The 16,239-nt window shown below is 37.3% G+C and overlaps 1 protein-coding gene across 1 annotated transcript; it reads left to right on the forward strand.

Annotated features, from left to right (window-relative positions):
* Positions 1-11,086: 11,086 nt before the first annotated feature.
* LOC128230736 (uncharacterized) lies at positions 11,087-13,861 on the forward strand. The gene has a single exon (XM_052943181.1). The coding sequence runs from the start codon at positions 11,087-11,089 to the stop codon at positions 13,859-13,861; it is 2,775 nt and encodes a 924-aa protein (XP_052799141.1).
* The last annotated feature ends 2,378 nt before the right edge of the window (positions 13,862-16,239 follow it).

Consider the following 16,239-nt stretch of genomic DNA (forward strand, 5'->3'; position numbering starts at 1 on the left):
ATTTTAACTGTTTGAGAGAATAGTATAATAGTATAATATCTTCAAACATGAATAACGGCACTAATACGTAGATTTGGAAGATAAGATATAGAACAAAAGTTGCTTAGAATTGCCATTGCAACAAAATAGCTTCAAGAGTTTGCGCCCCAGACTTCCGGTTGCTTCACCTGGGGTGCCAGCAAGATTCGAACCTGGGTACATGAATAACTGCATTAAGACGTAGATTTGGAAGATAAGTAATGAACAAAAGTGGCTTAGAACTGGCGTTGCATTTTTTTACATGCATTGCACAAAAGTCTAGAGTAGGTGGTCGTGCTGTGGGTGGTGTGTTAATATGTGTAAAAAACTGCTTTGCGAAATATGTAAAACAGGTTTGTAATGAATTTACCCATGGCGTAATACTTGTTTTAGATAAGGCATTATTTTCTTTTGACAAAAATGTTCTTGTAGAACCTCAGTTCGTCAGCAATTAGAAGATATTTTGAGTGAATTTGACTTATGTAACCATGAACTACTCGTAAGTGGAGATTTTAATGCTCGTACTTCTGATAGTGCTGACTATACTGTATGCAATGAAAAATATATCCCCGAATTTAGTGACCTTATTGATATTCTTGATGGGGATATTGGTAATGATAGAGTGTCACAGGATACAATAGTCAATAAGGTCGGTCGTGAGTTTATAGAATTTTGTAAAACTTATGGGTGTTACATATTAAATGGCCGTTTTGGAAATGAAAGTGGAGACTTTACATTTATTTCACAGAATGGAAGGAGCATTATTGACTATTTTATTGCAACTAAATGTATTTTAGATTCTGTTGGCAGTTTTGATATAAGGTTAAGATCGGAAAGTTGTCATTTGCGTCTAGGTGTTAGCGTCAAGGTGCGAACTGAGTCTCAAGGCAGCGATAAACATGCAAGTGAAAAGTGTTATTACAAAATAGATGATGCAAGTCTTTATAGTGATATTTTAAGTGTAAACGTACTAAATGGATGTTTTAATGATGTTGATAAATTGTTGAATGATCCTGAATCCTGTGTTGATAGTATAGTGTTTGAGCTGGAAAATGCAATACCAGAGAGTAGCAATATATTTAAAAAAGTAAAACGATGTCAAAGCGAGAAAACATATAAGACATGGTATAATGGTGCATGTCGTGCTGCCAAGCTGCATGCCAGAAGGTGTCTTCGTGATTTTCGAACTTCAAGATCAGATGATAGGCTACAGATTTGTATTGAAAGTAAACTACAGTACAAACGCATCTGCAAACAAACAAGATTTGAGTTTAATAAACAAAGCCTTTATTCCTTAGAATCAAACCTTAATAATTCCAGGTCGTTTTGGCAAGACATCAAATGTTATCTTGGGAAACCACGAATGGAACCCACAATACCACTTGATGAATGGTATACACATTTTAGCAACCTTTTGTCAGATAATACAAATGATGACCAGATTGATAACGTTGAACTAGAAGCTAATGAACACAGTTTGGACGATATTCAGGAGACTATTTTGAACTCCGAAATAACTGATACTGAAGTCAGAGATGGTATTAAATCATTAAATGTAAATAAACCTGTTGGAGGTAGATTGTTACCAAAACACTTAGCATATGGTCTGAATGCACTACAACCCTTTATCATAAGACTTTTTAACAGGCTTTTTAAACAAGGTATCTTTCCTGAGCAGTGAACTGTGTCTGTTATTGTTCCTATACATAAGAAAGGTGACGTTAATTGTACAAATAACTACAGAGGAATTAATAGATGTTTTGAGCAAAGTTTATATTTCTATTCTGACAAAGCGCCTAACATTTTATACCGAAGTATACGACAAAATATGTGAAAGTCAAAGTGGTTTTAGAGCTGGTTATTCAACTATTGATAACGCCTATATACTATATTCTATAGTAACAAAATATCTGAGTATGAAAAGAAAGTCTTTATATGTTGCATTTATTGACTTTCAAAAAGCTTTTGACTCAATCGATCACAGACTTTTATATCATGTTTTGCAAAAGAATGATGTTCATGGAAATATTTTTAAAGCCATACAGTCTATATACAATGATGTCAAAGCATATGTTAAAACTAGCTCTGGAATTACAGGTGTATTTGAATGTCCGATTGGATTACGACAAGGCTGTAATTTAAGTCCAAAATTTTTGTTATGTTTATAAATGAACTGTATACAATGCTTTGTGCTGAAGATATACGTGGTGTGCAGTTATTTCCTGATACAGTTGAGGTTTTTCTTTTAATGTTTGCTGATGACATAGCGCTGATTGCAGATACTGTCATAGGATTACAAAAACAGCTTAACGTTCTACAAAATGATTGTCAAATGTACAAAATTAATGTTAATATTGCAAAAACAAAGGCGGTGGTGTTTAAAAGAGGTGGGAGATTAGCAAGCAGAGAACAGTGGACGTATAGAGGCAATAAGCTTGAGGTTGTTAGCTTTTTCACATATGTGGGCATTAATTTTACCAATCGTCTTTCACTGTATAAAATGGCAGAATCTACCTCTGCTAAAGCAGAAAAGGCCGTGCTTTGTTTTTTCAATTCACTGCACCAGTTTCCATGTTTGCCATTTAAAACGTTCTTCAAGCTCTTTGACTCTAAGATTTCCACTATTTTGTTATATGGGTCAGAACTCTGGGGTTTTAAAAGCATGACATGTGTTGAAAATGTACAAATATTTGCTTGTAAAAGATTTTTAAAGGTAAACATGCAAGCATGTAATGATGCTATACTAGGGGATCTAGGTCGGTACCCCATGGGCATATATGCCGCAAAAAGAGGCATTAAATACTGGTTGAGGCTTCTATCTTTGCCAGGAAACAGATATGTTAGGTTGTGTTACGACATGCTATTGCATTATGACAGGCTAGGCTACACAAATTGGGTTACTTATTTGAGAACAAATGTATATGAGAATGGTTGGGGCCAGTTGTGCCTTTTTGCGCTGCACTTGTGCCTTTTTGCACTCGCCGGCAAACGTTGTGCCTTTTTGCACTATAATTGTGCCCTTTTGCTTTAAACTGTTTGTGCTTTTCTACATACTTTTTTATGTGCAGGAATAGCGGAGTTTCGAGTTCGGAATCGTGTTCTACGGCCAAAATGGGTCTTAAAAACATTTTGCCCAACCCCCGGGGTTAAAAAATAAAAAGTAAACAAATTAATAAAAATAAAAAAGTTCACTTCAACTAAGTGTCATTTTTGTTTGAATTAACCCAATTGAATGGTTTTTACAGTACAATAGTTTTTCACGACGCTGAATCGAATAAAAAAACGCGACTCTCTAGCATTTATACTTTTTGAGAACCTGGGGGTGGGGGTACCCCCCTAATATCCGTTTTTCAGTAATAACTTTTGAACGGGTGGGAATTTCGTGTCCAAACGTTTTTTAAAGTGTTTAGAGTCCACAAAAGCTGTCAGACATGTTGTATTACCGCTTCTTTAACAGCCGGAAGTATTTTTGTTCATTTCCTGAAGTTAAATGGGAAAGGGCACACCCTAATCTAACCATCCAAATGTGCGAATAACTTACAAAATAGTTGAGATATCTAAGAACGGTTTTCAAATTCGTTCTCAGTGTGATTGGATACATGGAAATGCACAGAAAACCAGGAAACCCAAACACATTTTGAAAAAAAGCATAATTTCAGCCAGGGGGGGGGGGGGGGTATCAGTGAGATTGTTTTTTTCGACCAAAAAAAATAAAAAACGTTCAAACTTGATCCGAAAACCGTTTTACGATATCTCGTTTGGATCTACCTAAACTGGTAGAGTCCTGGCTGCCAGACATGGTGTGCCTTTTTGCTTTGCACCTTAATAACTTTTTTAATATTGCAGATATCGCTAAACCGACTTCAGATTCGTGCCCAACGCGCCAGTTTACCCTATATATCAAAGTATCGGGCGATAATAGAATCAAACAATTGAACCCATAATTTCACAAAGGGGAACAACTCGAGGTTTATAGAAAAAAATATAATTTGGACGAAACTTTGTGTCTAGCAGTTAGTTTTCACGCCGAGTACGAATCCGAAATCCGTTTGGCGATATCTGAATTCTTTATACCCGAACTCGGGAGGTCCCGGGTGTTTTTGAAATTGTGCCTTTTTGCGATGAGCACATATTTTCGCGAATTTCGGCTTCCAGCATCCATAGCTCGTGTTTTATGGAAAGAACGTTTAAATACCAAGAAAATAGAGTCAGAAATTGTCTGTAAATATTGCAAAAACAACCCCCCAGCGCCCAATATAGAGCAAAAACACTGTATCAGGGCTAGATTTTTTCAAAGTGGAGATGGAGTGCGAAATTGTTTTGCTATGGCCATTTTTTTGCTCCCGCTAGCGACTGCGCTCGTTTATAGGTACTTCCAGACTCTTATTAATGATTTGAAAAATAAAGTTGTGCCCTTTTGCGCTCCGGGTTTTGGCGGAAATCGATAAAATTTGAATATTTTCATATAAAATCCGCTCAGAAGACCCACTTTGGTGTTAGTTTAAGGGTGAGGTTAGCGCGACACGAAAACAATAAGTCCTCAACTTATCTGACCCTTTAAAAAAAAGATAGGTGGAAAAAAGGTGAAAACAGCGGTTTTCGGAGCTAGGGTTAGCTAGGGTTACGGTTGAGAGCCCGCATTTCATAAATAAGTGCCTCACAGGTGCCATTTTGCGTTCAGTTGATAGCTGACTGTCCCCTTAACAAGAAAAACCCGGGTTTTAGGGGGGTTCTTTGGCAAAAATCGAGCGAGGTAGGGTCCACGCAGCCATTTCGGTCTCAGCAAGCTAACCCTAGCGCAGAGAAGTACCCCGGATACCAACTTTGTCTGACTCATTTTTTTGGGGGTAAAAGTTTGTGGGTGCAGTTTTGTTAGGTTTTGCATGATAACATGGGACCATTTTCTAAGATTTTTGAGCAGGTGCTTTTGTCTGGGGGTTAACCCCAAGTTGTCATTTTCGCCCTGTGAAGTGCAAATTTTACTTTTTTTGTTCCTGATTCTAAATGTCAGTCTGCGGTGAACCAAACTGTCCATTTTCCAAGAGCATCTGTCAAAACCTACAAATTAAACCACTTCCGGCCCTCCCAGGTGGTATCCATTGTATCGGAAGTGGGGGTACCTCTAGGCGTGTAGGGGGTCGCTGGTTCCTTATATGTTCACCTTGTTGATGCACCAAACACTCTACTGTTAATGTTTTTTGGTCTAAAAATACAAAAAAAAATCATTTCCGGTCCGCAAGGGGGCGTCCTTCGTACCGGAAGTGGACCTAACTCAAAAACGGATTGAGATATCTCAATTCTGATTGCAGATTTGGCTTCAGCACACCTGAAAACCTTTATAATAAACGTATTGCAACAATCAAAGTCTTAATAAAGAAATAAAAAAGTTCACCCTATACATATATATATGAAAAAAACAGAGGGTCAAGGGGCTAAGTTCGGATTGAGATATCTCAATTCTGATTGCAGATTTGGCTTCAGCACACCTGAAAACCTTTATAATAAACGTATTGCAACAATCAGAGTCTTAATAAAGAAATAAATAAAATCGACCTAAACATATATATATATGCCAAAAAAAAATAAAATAAAAATAACAGAGGGTCAAGGGGCTAAGGTTAGTGTGTGTCTTGTGGTTAGTTTTACTGCTGAAGTGAAATCCGAAAACCGTTTTTCGATATCTGCTTCAGTTCCGTGTGAATCTTTTTTTAGGGTGGGTGCTAAAATAGGTGCCCTTTTGCTTTAAACATTAATAACTTTTTTATTAATTGGGATATCGAAAAACGGTTTTCAGATTCGTGCTCAGCGCGCAATTTTACACAATATATCAAAGTATCGGACGATACTAAAATCCAAAATTTTCACCAAGGTATACATCAGGAAAAATCCTGGGTTAAGCGAAAAAAAATGAATAACGACGAAACTTTGTCTCTAAAGGTTAGTTTTCGCGCTGATTAAGAATCCGAAAACCGTTTTTCGATATCTGCTTTCGTTCGATGGGAATCTTTTTTTAGGTTGAGTGTTAAAACGTGCCCTTTTGCTTCGAACCATTATAACTTTTTTAATATTTGAGGTATTGAAAAACGGTTTTCAGATTCTTTTTCAGTGTACCAAAAGACCTGGCGGGTAATATTATAACTTGACGAATAGGAAGTTATTAAGCACTTTAACATTATATAAATGTTTTATAAGGGTTAAACATGCTACATAGCCATATTATCGTTCACGTTCAGACAGACGAACAGTCGTATAATGTTTTCAATACTTGCATTGTCTTTGGAATATAAATATCTATTAAACTGGTGAGTTTGAATATTATATCTTAACTAATAACAAAATAATAAGCACTTTACCACAATATAGATGTTTTATAAGGCTTACAAAACGCATATTGACTGGTTTTCGTGCACATACGGACAGACGAACAGTCGTATAATTTTTTCAACGCTTCGTTTATCTTTAGAATATAAATATCTACTAAATTGGTAAGTTTCAATATTATAACTTGACGAATAAGAAATTAATAAGCACTTTAATATAATAGAAATGTTTTATAAGGCTTAAAATAGCGCCTAAAGTCGTATTATCGCTCACGTACGGACAGACGAACTGTCGTATAATATTTTAAATGCTTGCACGATCTTTAAAATATCAATATCTATTGAAACTGTGAGTTTAAATAATATATCTTCACTAATAAGAAAATAATAAGCACTTTACCATAATATAAACGTTTTATAAGGCTTAAAATAGCGCCTTAAGTCGTATTTTCGCTCACGTACGGACAGACGAACAGTCGTATAATATTTTTAATACTTGCACGATCTTTAGAATATCAATATCTATTAAAACGGTGAGTTTAAATAATATATCTCTACTAATGAGAAAAAAATAAGCACTTTACACCGATATAAACGTTTTATAAGGCTTAAAATAGCGCCTAAAGTCGTATTTTCGCTCACGTACGGACAGACGAACAGTCGTATAATATTTTTAATACTTGCATTATCTTAAGAATATCAATATCTATTAAACTGGTGAGTTTAAATATTATATCTTAACTTATAACAAAAGAATAAGCACCTTACCACAATATAGATGTTTTATAAGGCTTACAAAAACGCATATTGACTGGTTTTCGTGCACGTACGGACAGACGAACAGTCGTATAATTTTTACAACGCTTCGTTTATCTTTAGAATATACATATCTATTAAACTGGTAAGTTTCAATATTATAACTTGACGAATAAGAAATTAATATGCACTTTAATATAATAGTAATGTTTTATAATGCTTAAAATAGCGCCTAAAGTCGTGTTATCGCTCACGTACGGACAGACGAACTGTCGTATAATATTTTAAATGCTTGCACGATCTTTAGAATATCAATATCTATTAAAACGGTGAGTTTAAATAATATATCTCCACTAATAAGAAAATATTAAGCACTTTACCACGATATAAACGTTTTATAAGGCTTAAAATAGCGCCTAAAGTCGTATTTTCGCTCACGTACGGACAGACGAACAGTCGTATAATATTTTTAATATTGCATTATCTTTAGAATATCAATATCTACTAAACTGGTGAGTTTAAATATTATATCTTAACTAAAAACAAAAGAATAGGCACTTTACCACAATATAGATGTTTTATAAGGCTTACAAAAACGCATATTAACCGGTTTTCGTGCACGTACGGACAGACGAACAGTCGTATAATTTTTTCAACGCTTCGTTTATCTTTAGAATATAAATATCTATTAAACTGGTAAGTTTCAATATTATAACTTGACGAATAAGAAATTAATAAGCACTTTAATATAATAGTAATATTTTATAATGCTTAAAATAGCGCCTAAAGTCGTATTATCGCTCACGTACGGACAGACGAACTGTCGTATAATATTTTAAATGCTTGCACGATCTTTAGAATATCAATATCTATTAAAACTGTGAGTTTAAATAATATATCTTTACTAATAAGAAAATAATAAGCACTTTACCACGATATAAACGTTTTATAAGGCTTAAAATAGCGCCTAAAGTCGTATTTTCGCTCACGTACGGACAGACGAACAGTCGTATAATATTATTAATACTTGCATTATCTTTAGAATATCAATATCTATTAAACTGGTGAGTTTAAATATTATATCTTAACTAATAACAAAAGAATAGGCACTTTACCACAATATAGATGTTTTATAAGGCTTACAAAACGCATATTGACTGTTTTCGTGCAGTACGGACAGACGAACAGTCGTATAATTTTTTCAACGCTTCGTTTATCTTTAGAATATAAATATCTATTAAACTGGTAAGTTTCAATATTATAACTTGACGAATAAGAAATTAATAAGCACTTTACCATAATATAAATGTTTCATAAGGCTTAAAATAGCGCTTTTAGTCGAAATATCGCGCACGTACGGACAGACGAACATTCGTATAACTTTTTAAACACTTGTACGGTCTTAAGAATACACATATCTATAAAATAGCAAAGTTTTAATGTTATATCTTGATAAATAAGAACGAAATAAATACTTTACTATAATACACCCCATTAAACATGCTTAAAAAACGCTATTATAGCCATATTATTGATCCCGTACGGACGGACAAACAGTCGTATATTTTTTTCAATGCTTGCATTGTCTTTAGAATATAAATATCTATTAAAATGATCTCGGTCCTGATCCACCACATTTATATGAATGTTTATAGACCCTGACCCTGACCACCCTGACACTGACTCTGACCACCTGACCCACTTTGATAAGAATTTTCATAGAACCTGACCCTGACCCTGACACCCTGACTCACTCAGGGTGGTCAGGGATGTCCATGACCCTGCCCCTGACCACCCTGACCCTGACCCTGACCACCCTGATCCACTTTCATAAGAATGTTAATATACCCTGACCCTGACTCACTGAGGGTGGTCAGGGGTGACCCTGACCCTGGCCCACCACATTTATATGAATGTTTATAGACCATGACCCAGACCCTGACCACCCTGACCACCCTGACCACCCTGACCCTGACCCTGACCCTGACCCTGACCCTGACCACCCTGACCCACTTTGATATGAATGTTAATACACCCTGACCCTGACCCTGACTCACTTTTGGCCCTCCGAGTTGGGCATTTCCCGCCAAAAAGCTTATACGTCACAACGGGAAAATCACGTGATAATTTGTTGTTGAAATTTGATTGGCTCGCTTTGAAATACGGCCGCACCGAACGGCTTTAGAAATCATTAGTGAGGTGATCGTCAAACTGTTTACACGTGGAGTTCTGTGCGTATATTGTAATCTATAAAGGATGATAAAAGGATTGTGGATTTTGGAAATAGAGGTAAGACTTTTTTATAATTATATATGGGCGGTGCGTTGACAAAACTAGTCTTATTGAAATGCAAACAGTGTAAATCTAGATCAGCACCAGTGTGCTTTTAAAATAGCATCTTATAAGCTGTAATGTGTTTTGAATGCGTATATGACAATATGCTGTTCAGTCTGACAGTCCGGAAACTGAGCAGAGCCTGATCAGACGCCGACTCTGCGACTGATCTGGATATACTGTGTTTGCACTGCAATGGTCCCCTATCAAAGTTGTTCAAATAACTTAATTTCATGAAGAACTCTGGTTGCCATGGCAACGGAATTGAAAAACTTTAAAAATCTTCTTCTCCAAAACTGCTGATCCAATTTCAAAATAATTTCACAGATATGGTCCTTGGGTGTACCTCTACCAAAATTGTTCAAAGAATTTTGATATCCCAAAAAACATGGCCGCCAGGGGCGGGGCCAATTTTTCTTATATGGCTATACAGAAAACTTTGAAAATCTTCTTCTCCAAAACTGCTGATAAAATTTCGAAATAAATTCACAGATATGGTCCTTGGGTGTACCTCTACCAAAATTGTTTAAAGAATTTTGATATCCCAAAAAACATGGCCGCCAGGGGCGGGGCCAATTTTCCTTATACGGCTATACAGAAAACTTTGAAAATCTTCTTCTCCAAAACTGCTGATCCCATTTCAAAATAATTCCACAGATATGAACCTTGTGTGGACCTCTACATAAATTGTTCAAAGAATTTTGATATCTCAAAAAAAAATGGCCGCCAGGTGCGGGGCCAGTTTTCCTTTTACGGCTATATATAAAACTTTGAAAATCTTCTTCTCCAAAACTACGGATCCAATTTCAAAATAATTTCACAGATGTGATTCTTGTGTGGACCTCTACCAGAATTGAATTTTGATATCTGAAAAAACATGGCAGCAAAGGGTGTGACTAGTTTGCCTTATAAGGCTATATACATGTAGAAAACTTTGAAAATCTTCTTCTCCGAATACCACTTGTTAGAATCTAAATTAATTTGGCAGAACGTGTCCTTGTGTGACCCTTTACCAATATTGTTCAAATTATGTTGATATCTCAAAAAACATGGCTGCTAGGGGTGGGGTTAGTTTTCCTTATATGTTATATGTGCCTTATATGCCTCATATATCGTCTTGTCCAATACTCAGGTGAGCGATATAGGGCCATCATGGCCGTCTTGTTTCATGACACGGCAAAATATTGTGTGTATTATTCCCAAAGTGACACACATGACAATATGTGTATTACTCTGATCCCGACCCTCTCACTCATTGTGACCCACAGCCATATATCACTGACCCTGATCCTGACCCTGACCCAGCCATTCAAAGTTCTGTTAACTTAAGGTTGTTTATTTTTTCCAGGAATTTGAACAGTCTCCAAGATGCACCGGTGTCATGTTTGCGGCCGTCGTGTGATTGGACAACCTGTTAAGACCATATGCCGACACTCCGTGTGTTTGTTTTGTGCACGGCAGCTAGTTCTGTGCTATAACTTAGGCAGCGTTTTCGACATTAGAATTGCTCCGTGTTTTAGATGTTACATAGTTCAAAGACCCTTTTCGTTTAGATGGACCTATACTTTGTAATCAAAGCTGTAGAGCCAGTGTATCCCAGTGGAGAAAAGGATTTTTTGTTCAATTGCTCATTCAGTACGTCAATCGTGTAATAGAAAATGGCAGATTCTGAAGATGACGAAACGGAAGGTCTGTGTGATATAATGAAGGAAAATTCGTATTTCACAGATTGTTTCCGTAGGTACGACTGTGTAATAGATTTTCTTAAACGGGACGAACGTATATATGCTCGCGCAGTCACTCTAGATGAAGCGGAAGTTCACGTGTTTCTGAGATATACTTTAGACATTGACGGATGTGTTGTGGAAATGAGGTCCTTGCGAGGTCTGAAGTTGTATGTTCGGCATTTAAGTATGATGCGAAATGGTGTAATGAGTGTACGTGATATTCAGTCAATGTTAAACAAGCATGTGGATTTGTCGTTGTATTCCCACGCTGAATTAGCCAATTTTAGACACTCTGTGGGCTTTCAATTGTTCTACGAGTACGGATGGGAATGCTGGCTGGGACTTGTACCTTGTTTTAGAAGTGGTCAACCCGAGGTAAGAAGGGACGTACTGAAAGAACAGTCAATTCGTTACTTTACAAGTGTGAAGAATTCATTTCAACGGAAACTGCAAAATCTTTGCCTTGCCGAAGTGGCAACTAGAACCTTGATGAAAAATGATTTGAACTGCATTGACAGTTTGGTTGTGTTGCCTGATGACTGCAGTACTATTCTGGAGACTCTGCAGGAAAGCATAGAAGAATCCAACGTATTGTGTGGTTTCCGGGCGTTGATATTTTGTTTTCGTTTTGGCGAGAAAAATACTGGCGGTGTTTCTTTAAGAGATTTTGAAGAAGCTGACGTAAGTCTAGTGACGGTACATTCTGCGATGAACCTGCTATCCGATGAGATGGAATTGTTCTGGTCAGCATGTGGGATACAAGCAGTCGTTGGAAGTAGGGGTATGCTGTACACCTGTGCCTCCTTTACAGATTGCGTGAATTACCGTAGCAATCTTGACGGAAGGGCGCTCGATATTTCAGGAGAGTTACGGAGTGTGTGTTTCCATGGTGATAAGCTTCGATTCGTGCAGCTTTATGCTGACCTACCTCATCGCAGACCTCGAGTTCGATATCACCCAGTATCCGGCTGTATTGTTGGCGGAATGGTGTATCCGAAACAGACTTCAGTAGCATTTAAGAGGGATGCAAGTCGTTACTTGTCGGCATTGGAAAGCAATCTTTACCTGATGAAAAGAGGTACATGTAGACTTGAGTGCGTCACCGAGTTAGACGAGTGGAAAGAAGAGGTGAAAGCAAGTGACTGTCTGAACGTGGATAAAGTGTTAGGTTTGCTGACTAGACAACCTATGTTGGTGCCATTTCCGAGAGGTACGATGAGATGCATTCAGAAGATTGGCCTGAACTTAACATCAGAACTAAAGAAGCTGCTTGACAGGTATTCCTGTACTGGGAATGTGGAGGCCACTTGGAAAGCCTACCAGTTGGAATTGTCGTTGGAGAAAATGTTATGGGGTCACCCCCTTTGTGGTCGAAGTAGTCAGTACTCGGTTAGTCTTGGGCCCGGTAAAATGGAATGCAGTAGGAGCCGGACAGATTACTTTGGATTTTTATCGTTGGAACGATGGACAGCGTGTATGGCATTTGAAGACAGCATACCACCTTGCAAGATATGGACCAATTCTGAAGTGGTTATCAAGAAGATTATACGAACGGCTGGAGTACACGATGTGGTACACAGCAGCAACTTTGTACTGGGACGTCGCTTATTGGATACACTAATCGGAGATTTGTTCGAAGTTGGGAAAGTGGGTAGCTGCATAAGATTTGAAGAGTATAAGAAGGAGCTCTTCCGTGACAAGCCAAAAGGACTGCCGGTGAACGGTGCCGTGACTGTAAAACAGCTCGTAGGAATTCTCAGTAGCACTAGGAGAATGCGAGTAGCTATGGCGTACGGAAGTGTTTGCGAGTTGTTACGAAAGTGTGATATAGACGTGGAAAGTGTTATCACAGACGGCTTGGTGCAGATGGAACTTGTCCATTTTCCAGCTCTCGATGCGTACGACAGAAACCGTAATGCCATCATGAGTTGGTCTTTAAGGTCTGGGTTGTGGAAAATCATTGGAGGGGGCAAGGATGCCTCCCAATTTTGCGGGTCTCCAGGGGTGCTTACCATGCTTGTTGTTGCTGAATTGGAGAGACTTAATATCGTGTTTGTGAGCAAGTTGAAGAAACTTCCCAGGTCGTTTCCGTGGATTGAACAATGCGCTAAGAAGCTGCAATGTCTGAAATTGGAAGATGACGGTATTGTATTGGTGTTATCTTTTTTGTCATGTGTTGCGCTGTTGATGAACGGGTGGTATGTTGCATATGCTAACCTTGAGAGACTGATGAGGGAAATGCCAGTCAACCAGTGTCGCCTACGTGATATGGAGATACAGTCCAAACTGTTTTTAGCCAATTTCAACAAGTACAAGCTATTCCGCTTGCACCACACCATATCTTTTAGACTTCCTGCTGTGGATAAGAACGTTTCCATTAACGCTGAAGTCGATAAGATAGATGAGGACAAAGAAGCTGCTGATGTCTTAGAAGAAGGAGAAATCAGCATGATATCTGAGGATGTAGATGTAATGAAAGCTGAAGAGGTTTGTTTCCGAGCTCCAACCAGTTTGCCACAAAATGTAAACACTTTGAAACAACGATGGACTTCGAAAGAACTTGAACTTCTGCAAGACGTAGCAAGTGGAAGAGCTGATGAATCCACTTTGAGATCAGCGTATGATCAATTCAGGCAAAAATGCATGGAAAACGAAATTCCCTTCAGAACTTTCAAATCGTTTAAGAACAAACTTTCTAGACTATAAAGGCACCTGGACAGTAGATCAAAATGACACTGAAATAGTTGTCAACCCATATTTGTGAATAGCTGCCTCTCATAACAGTGACACTGGGGTAGTAATATTTGTGAATACGTGTCTCTGATCACAGTGATACTTAGGTATAATTAATTGTTAATTAGTGCCTCTGATCACCATGACACTCAGGTAGTAATAATTGCGAATACGTGCCTCTGATCACAATGACACTCCAATAGAGTTAGACCCATTTTTGTGCCTCTGATCACAGTGACAATCTGATAGTTATAATTGTAAAGAATTGCCTCTGATCACAGTGACACTGATTTAGTACTATTAGTGAATACGTACCTCTGACCACAGTGACACTCAGTTAATACGCAATCGGTATCAAAACAAGCAAAACTGCATAAGAATATAAAGTAGAAGTAATATATATATATATATATATATAATTCCTAAGCAAATTCGCAGAATCACTATGTGTACATGTATATGCAAAGAATCACTAAGCATATTTAAAGCATCACTAAGTATATCCAAAGAATCACTAGGCATATACTAAGAAGCACTTGGAACGCAATCGGTATCCAAACAAGCAAAACTGCATAAGAATATAAAGTAGAATTAATATATATATATATAATTCCTAAGCAAATTCGCAGAATCACTATGTGTACATGTTTATGCAAAGAATCACTAAGCATATCCAAAGCCTCACTAAGTATATCCAAAGAATCACTAGGCATATACAAAGAAACACTTAGAACGCAATCGGTATCCAAACAAGCAAAACTGCATAAGAATATAAAGTAGAAGTAATATATATATAATTCCTTAGCAAATTCGCAGAATCACTATGTGTACATGTACATGCAAAGAATCACTAAGCATATCCAAAGCATCACTAAGTATATCCAAAGAATCACTAGGCATAAACAAAGAAACACTTAGAACGCAATCGGTATCCAAACAAGCAAAACTGCATAAGAATATAAAGTAGAAATGTGTATTTATTATTTATTCTAATAGCGTCTGACCGTTGGCCATTAATATCAGTGAAATGGCAGAAAGCAGCCTTTCGCTGCTTTCAGCCATTTCGCTGTTATTAATGTTCACCTCCGCGGGACGATGACCCCGTCAGACAGGCGGCGGATAATGATTGGAAATGATTGTTAAATAATTGGCCTATGTACATAATCAAAATAAATCACGTATGAATCACACTATCACAGTTATGCTTATAAATATGTACAAGGCCGTAGTCCTTTTTCAACGTAAATGGCCGTTATCACAGAAAGCTTTAGTAACACGATTAGAAATGATTGTCATGTAATTGGACTATGTATAAAATCAAAATAAATCACGTATAAATTACACTATCTACAAAGGCCGTAGTCCTGTCTCCTTAAATGGCCGTAGTCCTTTTTCTACTTCAATTGACATTTACAAAGGCCGTAGTCCTGTCTACTTAAATAGACGTAGTCCTTTTTCTACTTCAATGACCGTAGTCCTGTCTACTTAAATGGCCGTAGTCCTTTTTCTACCTCAATGGCCGTAGTCCTGTCTACTCAAATGGCCGTAGTCATTTTTCTACCTCAATGACCTCAATGTCTACTTAAACGGCCGTAAAATCACTTCCATTTTACACTTGATTCCGTGCTTTCCAATTGGCTGCTGTTGATTTCTGAGTTACTTAAACTGGTGTCAACATACATCTGCATCCTTTCATTCCAGTTTCTATTAAGACTTTTCAGGTTTAATCGCTTTTTTTCATTTTTTAACCTATTTGTAAGGTAACTTGTGAAATCCTTTCCGGACTCTAAGCAGAAATCGTTTGGCCAAAGACGCTGGGTTAGGCCCTCTCTAATTATCTGCGCCACCAAAATGGTGGTTATTTTTTCATTGGTCTTGACAATCTTGTCTGCCTGATATTTCACAAAAGCCCTTTGACATTCGTTCAAGTGGTCAGACAAAGTGGCCGAGTTACTCTTTGTATAAAAAGGCTGTATCTGTTCCTTGAATTTAGGATCCAGGTCATCGAAATTGGTTATCAAGCTGCAAAGAAAAGAAAGAAAAATGAATGAATAATCATTGGTTAAAACATATCTTGGAGTTCGTTGTATGGTTCTTCAATGACTGAAAATGTAAAACTAATAATAAAAAAGTCTGTTTTTCAATTGACAAAAGTAGAAGATAGATCATGCAAGATATGTCGAATACACCCTACAAAATCCACATACAAAAGCTAATCTTAATGATTAAGTTAAAATGTCGTAAGAAAGTAATGTACAAGTCGCTAAAACAGCAAAAAGCTGCTTCTACACCGACATTACAATCACACTGGTTCCAATTAAGGTTGAAATAAGAACACAAAAAGGTGATAA

Source organism: Mya arenaria, chromosome 4, assembly GCF_026914265.1.
Source record: "Mya arenaria isolate MELC-2E11 chromosome 4, ASM2691426v1".
Taxonomy (NCBI): domain Eukaryota; kingdom Metazoa; phylum Mollusca; class Bivalvia; order Myida; family Myidae; genus Mya; species Mya arenaria.